The sequence below is a fragment of the Mesoplodon densirostris genome, chromosome 3, assembly GCF_025265405.1.
Source record: "Mesoplodon densirostris isolate mMesDen1 chromosome 3, mMesDen1 primary haplotype, whole genome shotgun sequence".
NCBI lineage: Eukaryota > Metazoa > Chordata > Mammalia > Artiodactyla > Ziphiidae > Mesoplodon > Mesoplodon densirostris.
This window is the reverse complement of record NC_082663.1, coordinates 53,448,245-53,465,244: the sequence shown is the minus strand read 5'-3', so window position 1 is coordinate 53,465,244 and position 17,000 is coordinate 53,448,245. Positions and strand designations below refer to the sequence as shown.

General features: G+C 32.3%; 1 protein-coding gene across 1 annotated transcript in view; it reads left to right on the top strand.

Annotated features, from left to right (window-relative positions):
• CENPK (centromere protein K) overlaps positions 1–16,592 on the top strand; it is a 41,622-nt gene extending 25,030 nt beyond the window's left edge. The window contains exons 6-11 of the mRNA XM_060091721.1: positions 2,959–3,005; positions 8,549–8,631; positions 8,727–8,825; positions 9,157–9,283; positions 13,142–13,195; positions 15,824–16,592. Of these exons, the coding sequence (XP_059947704.1) occupies positions 2,959–3,005; positions 8,549–8,631; positions 8,727–8,825; positions 9,157–9,283; positions 13,142–13,195; positions 15,824–15,982 (569 nt within the window). The 3' untranslated portion in view covers positions 15,983–16,592. The remainder of the gene's footprint in view (positions 1–2,958; positions 3,006–8,548; positions 8,632–8,726; positions 8,826–9,156; positions 9,284–13,141; positions 13,196–15,823) is intronic.
• Positions 16,593–17,000: the final 408 nt, after the last annotated feature.

Genomic DNA, 17,000 nt, shown 5'->3' with positions numbered 1-17,000 from the left:
ATAATGGAGTAAGGTCCAACCCGATGACCTTGTTTTAACTTAATTACCTCTTTAAAGATCCAGCCCCAATATAGTCACATTTTGAGGTACTGGAGATTAGGGCATCAAAATCTGATTTTGGGTGGGGTGGGAGAGGGTGGGGGATAGGGAGAGGACACACAATTTCTACAACAACTTTCAAGTCTGTATATCCAAACCAGACTTCTCTGTAACATCACACTTATATATCTTTCTACCTTCTAGACTTCTTTTCCAAATCACTCTACAGATGCCTCAGATTCATGAACCGATTGCCATTCCCTGACACACTGAATGGAATCTATTTGATCAGCTACAAATTTAAGAGTCCTTTTAGATTCTTCTAGATTTTCCCATTTCACATATAGCTGGTCATTAAATATTGAGCGCTACTGCCACAGATTTACTTTAGGCCTTTATCACCAATCCACTAGTTTATTAAAATAGACTTTTTACCTCTTGATCAATAATTTTTTTTATTAATTTTAGAAATTTCAAACTTAATGAAAAGTTGAAAGTCCAGCTTCATTCTTTTGCATGTGTATTATCTAGTTTTCCCAGCACCATTTGTTGAGAAAACTGTTCTCTCCCCCATTGAGCTGTCCTGACACCATTGTGAAAAATCAGTTGATGGTGGGGGGGGAGGCGGGGTGGGAATGTGAAGAGTTGGGAGATTGGGATTGACATATATACACTAATGTGTATAAAATGGATAACTAATAAGAACCTGCTGTATAAAAAAATAAATAAAATTCAGAAATTCAAAAAAAATCAGTTGATCATACAGTGAGGATTTTTCAAAATATTTATTTTATTTATTTTTTTGTCTGTGTCGGGTGTTTGTTGCAGTTCATAGGCTTCTCTCTAGTAGTGACCTACGGGTTTTCTCTCTCTAGTTGTGGCATGCAGGCTCCAGGGCACATGGGCTCTGTAGTTGTGGCGCACGGGCTCCAGAGCATGTGGGCTCTGTAGTTTGAGGCACATGGGCCCTCTCGTTGAGGCGCTCTAGCTCAGTAGTTGTGGTGTGCTGGCTTAGTTGCCCCGCGGCATGTGGGATCTTCCTGGACCAGGGCTTGAACCTGCATCCCCTGCACTGTAAGGCGGATTCTTTACCACTGGACCACCAGGGAAGTCCCTACAGTGAGGATTTTTATTTCTGGGCTCTCTATTCTATTGGTCTATATCTCTGTCTCTATGCCAGTAGCACACTGTTTTGATTATTGTAGCTTTGTAGTAAGTTTTGAAATTAGGAAGTGTGAGACCTCCAAATTTGTTCTTTTTCAAGATTGTTTTGGCTATTTGGAGTCCCTTGGGATTCCATGTGAATTTTAGGATGGATTTTTCTATTTCTACAAAAACATCATTGGGATTTCGATAGAGATTACATTGAATCTGTAGATTGCTTTGGGTGTTATTGACATCTTAATAACATTAAGTCTTAACAGTCCTTGAACACAGGATGTTTTTTTCTTTTCATTGGTGTGTCTTTAATTTCTTTCAGCAACATTTTGTAGTTTTCAGCATGTAAGTTCTTTGCTTCCTAAATTAAATTTCTTCTTGAGTATTTTATTCTTTTTGATGCTATATGTCAGGGAATTTAAAATTTTTATTTTTCTTATTTTCATAATCTTTTACATACAGACCTTTTACTGACAGCACTGAACACACTGACCTGTTGGTCAAATACCCACCTTGCTTAAGGTTGCGAATCCCATACACGGCCACACTGGAAAGATTATTAAAATCTTTATATTCTTAGAGCCTGTCATATTGTATCGGTTGAAATGATTGTTTTAACATTGAAGTGCTACTTTTGGCCACACTCACCAAGAGGGAGATTTTTGAACTTTATGTTTTTAGAATCCTTTTCATTGTATAGCCATCCTAGGGCTACCTATAATTAGTTCTGATACAGGGCCTATGAAGTACATAGCTCTTTTCTATTAGAAAACCCTCTAGAATGGCAAATAGCTTAGAAAGTTTTCAGTAGCATATCATTTGAGAAATTTAAATAGCACTTTATTAAGAAAGATAAACTTTTCTTAGTATGAGCTGAACTTTTCTAAGTATCAGGGATTTGATTTTGCTATGTAACTAAATTAAGGAATATTAGTTTATACTCATTAGACTGGCATAAATTTTAGAAGAGTTTATAGTATCTTTTGCTGTTTCTTGTTCATTGTTTCTAGAAAAATTAAGAGTCTAGCATCCTGTTTTAAAATTCAAAATACACACTTCCTTCTATGAAATTCACTTTCTGAGAATCTATCCCACAGGAATGAGAGCACCAATATATAAAGACATAAATAAAAGAATGCTTCCTGTGTCATTGTTTTTTGAGGCTAAAAACTAGACACAAAGTCAGTGCTCAATCAGTAGTGAAATCCCTGAACACATTTGGTGTATTTACCCTGCAGAATATTATGCAGTGATTTAAAATTATGAATTAGACATACACCAGATGAATATACAGGATTTTCATGGGAGTTTTTTTGGGTGAAAATAAGAATAATGTGTATGATATTATCTCATTCTTGTAAAACTAGCAATAACAAAATTAATAACACTTGCATGTATATGTACAAATATGTACGAATATATATATATGTATGCATAGAATCATGTAACCACAGAAATATTTAAGGAACACACTGTAGATTATTAATTTTGTTTTTGATGGATTGAGAAAATAAAATGAGAAGAGAAAAAGGCACTGAAAACAAAAGGCATAAATATCACATTTGTCTAAAATGATATATAAGTTGGCTATATAAGATGTTAAATTAAAAAATTTCATAAAAACTGTACACATCTCATAAAAAGTTCTGTAATATATAAATGGAAAGGGAAAGGGGTATCTCAGAAACCACAAAATCAAATTCTTGATTTTTGAGAGTTAACTAAGCATATGTATAATTTTGGTTTGTTTTGTTCCTGTAGTGATTTCACTGAATGAAGAATTTCTGGTAACATTAGGAAAAGAAGAGGTAAGTTACTGAATTTATAGTAATCCAAAATAACTTATAACTAGAAGTGTTTTGGATAAGCTCATGCCATAACGAGTAAGATGAAACCACTTTAAAATTGTATTAATTATGTTTTGTTGAACAGGATATTTTAGATGATTTGAATTTTGAATTAAATATGTAAACCTTACTCTTATACTTAATTTTTAGTTGATTAAATTCTTCATAATAAAAGCGAAAAGGTTAAACATAGCTAAATGATCATACATGTATATCTGTCCCCAAAACTTAACATAAATGTCAATAAAGATTTTTTTAAAGTGTCAGTTTATTAGATCAAAGTATAGGAGAGAAGATAGAGGCAAAGAAGAATTTTAAACAAGGTTGTAGAGCATGGAAATAGATAAGTATCTGTGTTCCAAGAGACAGAAGTAATGATGACAAGAGAGATTATCTGCCCTACAGAACTGAAGAGAAAGGCTTTGAATTTGAAGGAACCTCGTACTTCAAAATTCAGGGTTCAAGTATGGAGCTAATTTGATTAACTCTACTTTATCAAGTTTTATTTTAAGGCAGCAGTCCCCAACCTTTTTGGCACCAGGGACCAGTTTCGTGGAAGACAATTTTTCCACAGACTGGGGGTGGGGGTAGGATGGTAATGTGAGCATTGGGGAGCAATGGAGAGTGGCAGTGAAGGAAGCTTTGCTTGCTCACCCACTGCTCACCTCCTGCTGTGCAGTTCCTGTCTGCGGCCCAGGGATTGGGGACCCCTGTTTTAAGGTTTGTACTCAAATATAAGAAATACTTGCCCAACTTAAGGTCACAAAGACTTTCTTGCATTTTTTTTTTTAGAAATTTTAATATTTTAGGTTTTACTTTTTTTTTTTTTTTTCTTTTTGTGCGGTACACCAGCCTCTCACTGTTGTGGCCTCTCCTGTTGCGGAGCACAGGCTCCGGACGCTCAGGCTCAGCGGTCATGGCCCATGGGCCCAGCCGCTCCGCGGCACGTGGGATCCTCCCAGACCAGGGCACGAACCCGTGTCCCCTGCATCGGCAGGCAGACTCTCAACCACTGCGCCACCAGGGAAGCCCTAGGTTTTACATTTAGATCTATGATCCATTTTAGAATAATGTTTGCATGTGGAATGAGTTATTGATAAAGGTTCTTTTTTTTCACGTGGATACTAATTATTCTAGCACAAATTGTTGAAAAAACTATCTTTTTCTTTTGAATTTCCTTTGCATATGTGTTGAAAATTAATTGATCATATATGTGTGGATCTATTTCTAGACTCTCCATTTGTTCTCCATCCTATGTGGTGGATATATCTTTTCCTTTGTTCTGTATTTCTGTCTTTAGGCCAATACCGTGTAGGTTTGTTTACTGAAGCTTTGTAATGTCTTGAAATTAAGTAGTATGAGTTCTCTAACTTTGTTTTTTACCAAAATTGTTTCATGTTTTCATATAAATTAGAGTTGGCTTGTCATTCTATACCATAAAGAAGCTTACTGGAATTCTGACTGAGATTGCCCTGAATCTATAGTTCAAATTGAGGAGAAGAGACATATTGAGGCTCAGTCCAGATCCATGAGTACTATATGGTCTCTGCATTTATTTAGGCCTCCATTTATTTGTTATTTAAAAAATTTATCTCACCAATGTTTGTAATTCACTATATCAACAGACTAAAAAAGAAAAAAAGCATTTTATCATTTCAATAAATTCAGAATGAATAAGTGACAAAATTCCATATTAATTCATGATTCAAAAAAAGACTTTATGGGCTTCCCTGGTGGCGCAGTGGTTGAGAGTCTGCCTGCTGATGCAGGGGACGCAGGTTCGTGCCCTGGTCCGGGAAGATCCCACATGCCGAGGAGCAGCTGGGCCCGTGAGCCATGGCCGCTGAGCCTGCACATCTGGAGCCTGTGCTCTGCAACGGAAGAGGCCACAACAGCAAGAGGCCTGCATACCGCAGAAAAAAAAAGACTTTATAAATTGTGATAGAAGTGTGCAGGTCTTGAGGGACTTCCCTGTCAGTCCAGTGGTTAAGACTCTGCGCTTCCACTGCAGGGGGCACAGGTTCGATCCCTGGTCGGGGAACTAAGATCCTGCATGCCACAAGGTGCATGCAAAAAAAAAAAAAAAAAGATAAAAGATGTGTGCAGGTCTTGTATATGTTTGTCAGATTCATCCCTTTAGTATTTCATATTTTTGGTGCTATTAAAATGGTATTCTTTTTTAAAATTTCAATTTCTGATTATTTATTGCTGGTACATTCAAATACAATTAATATTTATATGTCAAATTGTATCTAGTGAGCATGATAAACTCCTTTATTCTAGTAGCTTTTTTGTAGATTATGTAGAATTTTCTTTTCTTTTATATTTAATTAATTAATGTATTTATTAATTTTTTAATTTATTTGGCTTCATGGGGTCTTTAGTTGTGGCAGGCAGACTCTTAGTTGCGGCATGCATGTGGGCTCTAGACCAGGGATCGAACCCGGGACTCCTGCATTGGGAGCACAGAGTCTTCACCACTGGAACACCAGGGAATCCTCTGTAAGATTTTCTACATAGCTAGTCATGTCTTCTGAGATCAAAGGCAGTTTTACTTATTTCTTTCCATCTGGATGCTTTTTATTTCTTTTTCTTGGCTTATTATACTGTCCTAGAATATTTAGTAATGTATTGAATAAAAATGGGGAGAATGGACATTTTTGCCTTGTTCCTGATCTTAGTGGATAGCATTCACTCTTTGACCATTAAGTGTGATGTTAGTAGTAGGTTTTTCATAGATGCCATTAATTTAGTTGAGAAAATTACCTTTTTTTAGAATTTCTGAAGAATTTTTCAAATCATGAAGTAATAATTGAATTTTGTCACTTATTTCTAAATTCATTGATTTCAACTATTTAATTAACTTGATTCCTAAGATAAACCCCACAGTGCTTTAATGTATTAGTCTTTTTTATTTATTAATGGATTTAATTTGCTAAAATTTTATTAAGATTTTTGTGTCTATGTTTTTGAGAGATATTGGTCTGTGGTTTTCTTTTTTGGTGACATCTTTTTCAGGCTTTGGTATCAGGGTAATACCAAGCTCATAGAATGATTTCAGAAGTATTCTCTCTTCAAAAGAGCTTGTATAGAATCAGTATTATTTATTCCTTAAATATTTCTTAGAATTTATAGGTGAAGTCGTCTGAGGTTAGAAATTTTTTGGTGGGAAAATGTTAAACTAAATATTTAGTTTCTTTATGGCTAGTCAGGTTATCTTTCTCTGAATGAACCTTGGTAGTTTGTGACTTTGAAAGAGTTTGTCTCATCTAGCTTGTCAAATTTATTGACAGAAAATTGTTCATAGCATTCCCCCATTACTATTTTAATGTTTGTAGCACCACCCCCTCTCTTATTCCTGTTGTTGGGATTTTGTGTTCTTTTTTTCTCCTTTAATTAGTCTGCGTAATTTTATTGATCTTCTCAAATAATTAGCTTTGGGTTTCATCGATTTTTTTCCTATTTTTCTTTTTGTTTTTCTATTTCATTGATTTAAAACTTTTACCATTATTTTTTCCTCAGCTTACTTTTGGTTTTATTTGCTCTTTTTCTAGTTTCTTGTGGTGGAAGCTGAGGTTATTAATTTGAGAGCTTTCTTTTTTCTAATACAGGCTTTTAGTGGTGTAAATTTTCATCTGAGTACTTCTTTTGCTTTATTCCAGAAAATTTAACCTTTTCATTTTCAGACAGTTCATAGTAATTTCTTATTTTCCTGCTGATTGCATCTTTGGCCCATGGATTATTTAGAAGTGTGTTTTTAGTATCCAAATATTTGCACATTTTTCCAGGTACCTTTCTATGATTAATTATTTTTTTTGAACCTTTTAAAAGTTTTATTGGTACAGTTATTATAGTGAATTACAATTTATATACTGAACTATTTCATTTTCTTTTCTTTTTTTTAAAGTATGGGCTCTGACACTTTTTATTTGTGAAACCTCAGGCAAGTTACCTAGCTCTTTTTTTTTCATACATCTTTATTGGAGTATAATTGCTTCACAATGTTGTGTTTGTTAGTTTCTGCCTTACAGCAAAGTGAATCAGCTGTATGCACACACATACCCCCATATTCCCTCCCTCTTGAGCCTCCCTTCCACCCTCTCTATCCCACCCCTCTAGGTGGTCAAAGAGCACGAAGCTGATCTCCCCATGCTATGCAGCAGCTTCCCACCAGCCATCCATTTTACATGTGGTAGTGTATGTGTGTCAATGCTACTCTCTCACTACATCCTAGCCTCCCCTTCCCCTCTGTGTCCTCAAGTCCGTTCTCAATGTCTGCATCTTTATTCCTGCCCTACCACTAGGTTCATCATTTTTCTAGATTCTATATATATGCGTTAGCATACGGTTTTTCTCTTTCTGACTTACTTCACTTTGTGTGACAGACTCTAGGTGCATCTACCTCACTACAAATAACTTGATTATTAATTTAATTTAATTCCATTATTGGATCATATTTAATGTAATATATGGTTGTATTAAAATGTACATACTTGATTTTTCTTTCGTATTTGTCCTACATTTTCTTTGTTCCTATTCTCCTCTCTTCCCACTTTCTTGGATTAATTGTGTATTTTTCAAAATAAATGCATTTTATTTACATTATTAGCTTATTAGGTATATCTCTTCATTTTTTTTTTCATGGTTGCTCTAGGGTTTATAATATACAATTTTATATTATTACAGATTTAGATTTAGATTTATAAGAAGCTAATGGAAACCCTTAATATCAGGAGAATGGAACACTAGCTAATGTGTTCTAGAAACAAAAGGATACTAGAAAAAGTTTAGTTTATTGTAATCCCCTATAGCCACACAGTCTTATATGTTCCTCATATACCTCATACTTCCGCCTCAGGGCCTTTGTACTTAAAATTCCCTTTGCCTAGAACATTCTTTTGCTAGATGGTGACATGACTTATCTTTTGCTGTCTTTCTCTGTTGCTAAACTGTTAGTTAACCTGATCAGAAAGGTCTTTACATATCATACTACCTACCTAAAAGATCCATCCCTGCTCCTCATTTCTATACTCTCGTTTTGACCTATTTTTACTTTATGGTATTTATCCCTCTCTGGAGTTACAAGTTTGTTTCTTTGTTTGGATTTGCCTCTTTGTTCTGTTCATCTTTGCATCCCTGACTCCTTCATCAATGCCTGGTGGTCAACAACTGATCAATAAATATTTGTTGAATGAGTGATGTTCATTTGTGTCAGTTTTGTATAGTCTCCTTAGAAAAGAGACCTAATCTGCCTGGTTACTGAAAATTCACCATTAAATTGCCTTTCAGTATGAAATTAAAAATTTTTGCTCAAAACCCCTTATATTTTTTAATTTAACAATGAAATATTACAAAGAACTTAGTAGCTAAATATTTTGCTAGGCTTTTTTTTTGCTGTTGATTTCTGAATATATATCCTAGTGTGTAAATTTCACTCTCATTCAGAAATATCACTATTTACAGGAGTAAAGACTAAGCAATTAATTTTAATTATTTTGTTCTAGTTCCAAAAATTGAGACATGATCTTGAATTGACACTATCTACTATTCAGTCAAAGAATGAAAAGTTAAAGGAAGACTTAGAAAGGTATATTTATATTATAATTACTATTAATTATTGATATATATTGAATTGGTATTAATGTTTTATTTGAATACTGTTTTGTTTTTCCATGTTTAAAGGGAGCAAAAATGGTTGGATGAACAGCAACAGATATTGGAATCTCTTAATGTACTACACAATGATTTAAAACAGCAGGTTGTGACATTTTCTGAATCAAGGTATTGATTTTGTGTTCTAGGTTTTCATAATAGGAGAAACTATTTCCTTTTTTATGTTACATGAAATACATAGATGAAAAGAAGGTAAATTTTACCAGCAATTGTGAGTCTTACCCTGACTTTTGCCAATTGTTAAGTTACCTAATCTTTTATGAATAATTTGACTTTTAGTTTTCCTACATGTTAGAGACTATTTATCTCATAAAGCTAGTTATTTTGAGCAATGAAGTTTGAACAAAGTTTTTGATTAATTTTATGAGTAACCAGTTATATATACTTAAGTATTTTATCAGCAAATTAATTCTCTTAAATTAAAAAAAAAATCTTTCAGAATCTTTAATGAGCTGAAAACGAAAATGCGTGATATAAAGGAATATAAGGAGAAACTCTTGGTTACCTTGGGTGAGTTTCTAGAAGACCATTTTCCTCTGCCTGATAGAAATGTTAAAAAGAAAAAGGTAAGTTTTAGAGAAGACATTCATGTAGATATTCACATATGAAATTGTTTAGATAGGTTCAAAGGTAAATTTTCTGACAAATTTTTATGTTTAATATACACTTCAAAGACATACACAAATAGGTACATGCACAGAAATATTCCATCGTCACATTATAATACTTAATGAAAAATTAGAAGCAACCTAGTTATGTAATAAAATAAGATTAAATACATTTTTTTACATTGTATTCATACTGATGGAAAATGCAGCTTTTAAAAATAATGTATTGAACACTATCAAAGGGGTTTATGAAATCTAACAAATTATTGATTGTTAGAAGATAAAACACAGATGACTAAATTGTGTGAGTCTAATTTGTACCAAAGAATATAATAGTACTTATGCCTGGGGCTAAGATTGTAGGTAAGATTTGTTTTTGTTTTCATTTTCATTGTTTTCAAATTTTCTATGATAAACATATGTAACTTTTAATATCAGAAGATACCTGTAGTTAAGGTAAGTTATTGACTATTTTAATAACAGTTATGATGGAATAAACCTTTTTCACAAAAGCAAATATTTCATTGAGTGACAGAAGGTTGGGAACAAGCACTTTAATTCCTTTTTTAAAAATAGTATAGGTATAAATAAATAGAACTTGTGGAAGTGGAATAGGCATTGAAAGTGGGACCAGAACAATCTTTCTAAAAATATACATATTTAACAATTTATTTAATCATGTATTTTAAAATATACATATTTTAATCATTTTTCAACATAAAACTTTTGATGCCTCCCTCTGGGATGAAATCTATAAACTCCTTAGAGGAATGAATTTATATTCTGGACTTTGTCTATCTCTTTAGCCTCCTTTTCAGTCATTCTTTATCCATCTCTTGCATGAGTCCATTAACCATAGTACTACAGTTCCAGCAGATATGCAATGACCTGTCACTTTTTTGTGCCTTATACATTCTATTCCCTCTGGTTACAAAACAATTCCTATCTGGTGAAAATAGTAAATTCTTTCTTAAAGCAACTCAAACATCATCTTTTGTGTGATGCATTGAATGAAGTTTTGGTGTCATTTTATTAGCATTTATTACATGATTTTGTAGTAATCATTTATGTCTCTTTCTCTGTTGACCCACCACACTCTGTGAGCTCCTTGGTTTGTTTAATTCATCTTTATGTCTGTACTGTCTTGTATACCTATTGTAGTACCTTCTGAGTTCATATTTTTTGAATGACTGTGAGCATACTAGGAAAAGGAGAAAAAAGTTTTGTTTGTTTTCTTATAATCTGTGTTTATTTATTCTTCCCTGTCTTCTTTGTAATTAACAGTAGGCTTTACATTTGTTATGGACAATTTCTTCCATTCTATCCATTGTTATTTACGCCCCTTAGTGATTTCCGAAATTGTTGACGGCCTTCTGTTAACTATTTCAGTAAATTCATGATCCCTTACCTCTTAATGATCATAATCTTAAAACAACTTAATGATTTATTTTCTGATTCCAGTCTCTCTTTTTTTCAACTTTTTTTTTTAATCTATTAAGGTTCTCCACTAATAGAACCAGAGGTTTGAGACACTCCTCAACGAAAGCATTGATTACCAGAAGCCACCATGAGTTTATTAAGTCATATTGGATAAGCTCACTTTTCTTAAATGAAGTATATGAACTGTTGATACATATTACAAACTGATAGGTTACTCTCTCTTTCCCTCTCTCTCTCTCTCTCTGTCAAGCAATAATAATGGATGTATCAGTGGGCTCAAGCTGCCATAGCAAAATACCAAAGAATAGGTGGCTTAAACAAAATAAATTTATTTTGTCATAGTTTTGGAGGCCAAAAGTCCAAGATCGAGGTGCCATCAGAGTTTTATTTAAAATAAATAAATTGTGTTATTTATTTTAACTTTGGTAGTTTCTTTGCATTTATATTCTGTTCTGATACCATCATTCATGTATACATTTAGTCTTTATTGTACATTATGTTGGATTCAATCCTTATCATCTTTTACCATTCATTTTTGAGTTTTTAAGTTTAATCCATTGTTTGATATGATGGGTTTGTTTGATAAGTAATTTGTTCAAGAAGAATTCTTGGGTGTTTTATTTTTTGAATTCTTAAATGCTGAATATACTTTGCTGTATACTTAAAGGCTTAACTTAGGCAGAGATTGTAAAAGTCACAAGACTTGGTAAGGGGTTTCTCCATTCTTCTCAGATTGAATGTGCTGTGGAGAAATCTGAGGCCAGCCTGTAGATGTCTTGCTGCTTCTGACTATTTGTCTGAAGGATTCTTTATCTCTGAACTTCAGTAACTTAACAGGGATATGTCACAATGTTGATCATTCAATATCAGTTTTGCTTTGAAGATGATGCATTGTTTCCAGGGGCAGATTTATTATATTTTACATTGTTTATCATATCCTTATGTTGAAACATTTTTTTTTTGTTTTCTTTCATTATATTTTTCTTCTGCATTTTCTTTGTCTCAAACCTTTATATTTTAATCTGTGCCTTGCTGCTTGTTTCTTTAATATATTTGTATTTCTATAAAGCCTTAGGAGGACTCCATGCTCATCTTTGACTATTGTCAGGAAAGTACTAGATGTCACAATAGTAGGAGACCTTGTAGTTAATTGAATGTCTGAACTCAAAAGCTGCTGATTAGATTTAGTATTATCCTAGAAGATTTCCCTTAGAACCTTATCCTATGGAACATTTTTAACAGTAATTTGGTTAAAGAGGTAGAGGACATTGTCATCACAGTTTACAAATGATGTGAAATTGAGAGAGGACTAGATAGTAAATTTATTGGATGACAGAATTAGAACTGTATTTTTTAACTGGCCAAGATAAAATAGGGCGATCTAAATAAAATAGGATGATATTTAGTGGAGGTACATAGAATATCTTTCTTGAGTTTAAAACATTGAAGAACGAAGGAGACATATCTTAGCTATATACAATGAAGGAAACTTCGGCACTTTAGATGATAGTGTTCTCAGATAGAGGTCAGCAGGGTAGAATAGGTGTCCAAAAGCTAATGCAATCTTAAACTTATTGAATAGAATTCCAGCTTCTACACATATGGAAGTGAGTCTTCCATTTCATCTTCGGTTTTCTAATCACAGCTATATCGTTGTGGAGACTGGATTTTTTAAAAAAGATAAATTAGAGCACATTTAGAGAACAACCATGCTATTGAGAGGCTGCAAGTCTATGAGAAATAATTGAAGAAACTCATGATGATTAATATGGAGAAGGCAGGGAGCTCATAATAGCTGTCTTTAGATATTTGAGAACTCTAGGGTGGAATTGGAATGAGATTTATTCTCTTGTCATTCCAAGAAAAAAAGAACCAGTGAGTTGAGTTAATATTAGGAACTGTCAAGAACTATAGAAAGATGAACAAACCTCCCTGGGAAGCAAGTTTCCTGTCCCGAAGCTGTATCAGTACAGTCTGGAATGTCATTTGGGATATTTCGATTGGGAAGGTTCAAACATTAGATTTTCATTTATATGAATATATATAATATGTGTAATATAATTTATCCATTATATATTTAGAGATAGATAGATAGATAGATGGATACTCTGAATTGTATCTTCTAGTAATTGCAAAAGATTTCCCTGTCTTAGAGGTTGTTTCAGTTATTTTTATGAACCTTACTGTTTAGTACAGCAGGTTGTTTTCTTTCAGAATGCTTTTTAAATCATCTCATTATAAATGTTTGGTTTTAGTATATCTTGTACCGCTGCAATTGAGGAATATTAATTTTTGAAATTTTGTAATAAATACAGTGTAATATTCTGCCATTAGAATTGAAATGTTAATTCTTTGTTATTCACACTTCTCTCAAAGAAAACCATTCAAGAATCAACTGCACAGCTGATAACACTGCATGAAATGTTAGAGGTAAGTGTTTTGTGTAGTTGTTTTGTCTTGAAGATATCTCTTCATTAGTGATTTGTGAACAATTATACATAGGCTTGAAAAGGAAAAAAATGCTGCTTTAGTTCTTAAGGTATACACCAAACTTTATTATATATATTAATTTATCTTAGTATAAAATTAGTTTCTATTTTCTATGTAGTAAGAATGAATATTATTTTTTAGAAGAAGATGAAACTAAAGTCTTACTCTTAATCGTGTTCCTGATTATTACTTTAAGAAAATTTTTATGATGTTGTTTAGTATCTACACAGTAAAAGCCTATTCTGTTACATTGATGTAATCTGTAGTTGGCCAGTCTGTATTCTATCTAAAACACACAATTGAGTTTAAGGATTCTTTCCACAAAGTTGTAGAACTTCATTCACAGATTTTCCTTAAATAACATCAGCTTCTTTTTTCATAATGTAAGGACTCATTACACCTTTTTCTGCCTGACATTTGCTTTTTATTTTATTTACAAATATCTTTGACCTTTTTAAGAAAGAAGCTTTTGAACTTCAGCCAAATTACTGACTATATTAAATACTTAAATCTTGATATGATGACCTATTGCAGATTGGGTGGAGAGGAAGGTAGTCTATGAAGAGCTATTTAACAATTAATGTGGCTTTTTTAAGTCATTGGTAAGTTTAGAGTAAAGTGATTTCAGAAAACTTGTTTCACATTGTAATTTTATGCATTGGATGCTAAAATCTATTTATCTAGCTAAATAGCTTTGGTGCCTCAGGATATCTTAATATAGAATATTATTACTTTGAAAAGCAAAATACAATTATTTTTTAGATTGTGATTTGAATCTTTTAACATACTCCTATTTACTCCAGTTTATACCGAAACTACTGTTTCTCGTGGATGACTTGACTTTTTTTTAATAAAAGTTGTTATATATGTGGCAAATATTGACAGTTGTTAACTGGGAAATACATGTGTAATTTTTGAATAGTGCACTATGAGATACCATGTAAAACATAGATTTAGAAACTATTTTTGTCTCCAAGACTTGTATTATCAATAATAAATGTAAACAGAATTTAAACTGTAGTTCAGTGAAGAATAAACCAATATACATGTTCATGTTAAAGTAGAATTTTTAGCATTTAATTATTTCTGGCATCTACTAGAAGTTTGATTAATATAATTGAAGTTAGAAATGAAAACTAAAATTTTAAATTATATTAAAATAAGCAGTTGCTCTAAAATAGGAATAATATTTAATTATTTTATTATCATACCTAAAAGAAATGAGACCAAGAGCTTTTTTCTCCATGATGTGGTTCTGAAGTAGCTAAAGTTAGGGAGTTCCCTGGTGGCCTAATGGTTATGATTCTGAGCTTTCACAGCCACGGCCCACATTCAATCCCTGGTTGAGGAACTGAGATCCCACAAGCCACATGTTGCAGCTAAAAAAAGAAAAAAGAAAGAAATAGCTAAAGTTAATGACAGATGAAATTATTTCAAGAATTGAGATGTAAAAAAAAAAAGAATTGAAATGTTGATATTATTATGAAGTGTGATTGAGATGAGAGCTTTATAGTTTTAATTTTATTTCTATGGTACTTTATATTTGTATAAATTGTATTTTTCCTTTTCTGTGTTTCTTAATATAATATATTTAAAGCTTTGGCTTGGCAATTCAGAGATGTGGAGTCTAATCCATGATCTATTACTAATTATGTGCCCCTTGAGGAATCTTTTAACCCTTCTGGATTCTGGTTTTGTAATTTGTGAAGGCACTGTGTGGGAGCTGAGGAGGTAGAGTAATGATTGATACATATTTAGCATTTTTCAGTATGTTTCATAAAGCATTAGTGTTTGAAGAATTTTAAATGTGTTTCTTAAAAAAACTTTTTTAATGCCAGTGGATCTGGGATATACAGGTGATTCTGAGTGCACATTGGCAGTCTTTCTCCAGCTTATATAAGCATAAGACCCTGTTTCTCCACACTAAGAGTGTCCTTAGGGAGACCAATTCCATGGAATCTAGTTCGGGAAATGTTAGTCTTATATAATTTACTGCAGATACTCAAAACGTCCCAATTTGTGGTTGTAACCCCTCAATATCCTTAGTGAAGAAATCAGAGATATTTAAGATAATTTGAAGGAAATGATGATGATAGAATTGTTGTTTCAAAGATTTATCAGATGAATAGGTGTTTTTTGGGGGGAAGAGTAGCATTGGTGATTTCTCTTTCCCCCAAATATTAAGACATGTATGCTGTTTTTGAACTTTGTGAGTATTTAATTTTTTTATTTTTATTTTTAAGAAATGGTTATAACCAATCTTGTAACATAAACAAATTATTAATCCTAAGAGAAGTGAGAGAATTGTAAGTGCCTTTTAACTAGTTTTTAGGAATTTAAAAGGTTAAGGTGCAAAGATTCATTTTAAAGCTATTTCCATTCACTAATATTTGTCTTTTTAAAAAAGAAAATCAACTATTTAAGTTAATACATAGAAATTATGATATAAACAATTACTCAAAGAGAAAAGACATTAACATTCTTTGGTAAGAAACTTCATTAATGTTTTATTATAGCTGTATCAATTTTTATCCAAGTAAGGTATATTTTGAATAATTTTTTTTCTAGATTCTTTTAAATAGATTATTTGATGTTCCACATGACCCATATGTCAAAATTAGTGATTCTTTTTGGCCACCTTATATTGAGCTGCTCCTGCGTAATGGAATTGCCTTGAGACATCCAGAAGATCCAACCCGAATAAGATTAGAAGCCTTCCATCAGTAAAAAGATGGTCTTTTTTTCACACAGTACTTAAAGAATCTTGTCATTTAAGGATAATGGAAACACTGAGAATTACTTGGATAAGGAACATTATTTGCAAATCAAAGCACATAGTCCATCTTCCTTTTGTACTTAAAATGACTCATGCTGCCATCCACTATTCATTTAAAAATGGTCCTTTCGCAGTCAGTCATTGCTTTGATATTTTCAACTGGGTGGACAAGAATGCAAGTGAAAAATATTCTAGACTTAATTATTACAAAACTTTAAATATACCTTACTTCTGCAATATTCTTTGGAAAATTCGTTGTTAATTTATGATATTGATAATGTAATATTTTTCTTTTAAAATTTATGACAGTTTCTTTTATGCATTTGGTTTCCATTTGGTGCTTACATCCTTTAAATTTACAAATTGTAATGGAAAGTCCATTTAATTTGCAGGAGGTTTAAAAATTGACTTAGTATCTTAATGTAGAAGGAAGCATAATTTTAAAGTATTTAGTAAACCTGTTCCGTGTATACTGCCATATTTCTAGATTTGTTAAAAATTGGAAGGTTAAAAAAACTAATGGATAAAGGTAGCATGAAAGCTATATTTTAATTTGTATTATATTACAAGTGATAATATATATTAAATCATTCTTGATTCTGTTAATTATTACTAACAATACTGTGTTCATAAAATTTCATTAATCCTCTGTGACTTTTCTGTAAATAAAGTTCTCATTTAAAAACCTCTAGCTTTTTTGGGGATGTGGCATGATATTTTAATAAACTAAATAGACTTTTTCATAGGTAGATAAATGATGATATTAGAGAACTACATATAAGCTAAACTAGAGAATTCCAAACACTTTTTGTATCATTAGTTTTCTAAGATGACTTAGTGTATACTTTTATTTTTGAAAATGCTTTCTACTGCATTATAGTATCCAAGTTTCTTGTTTACCTTAAATACTTCATCTTTTTTTTTAAACTAGGCAAAAACTATTCCAAGTATACCATGCTCCTTTTATAG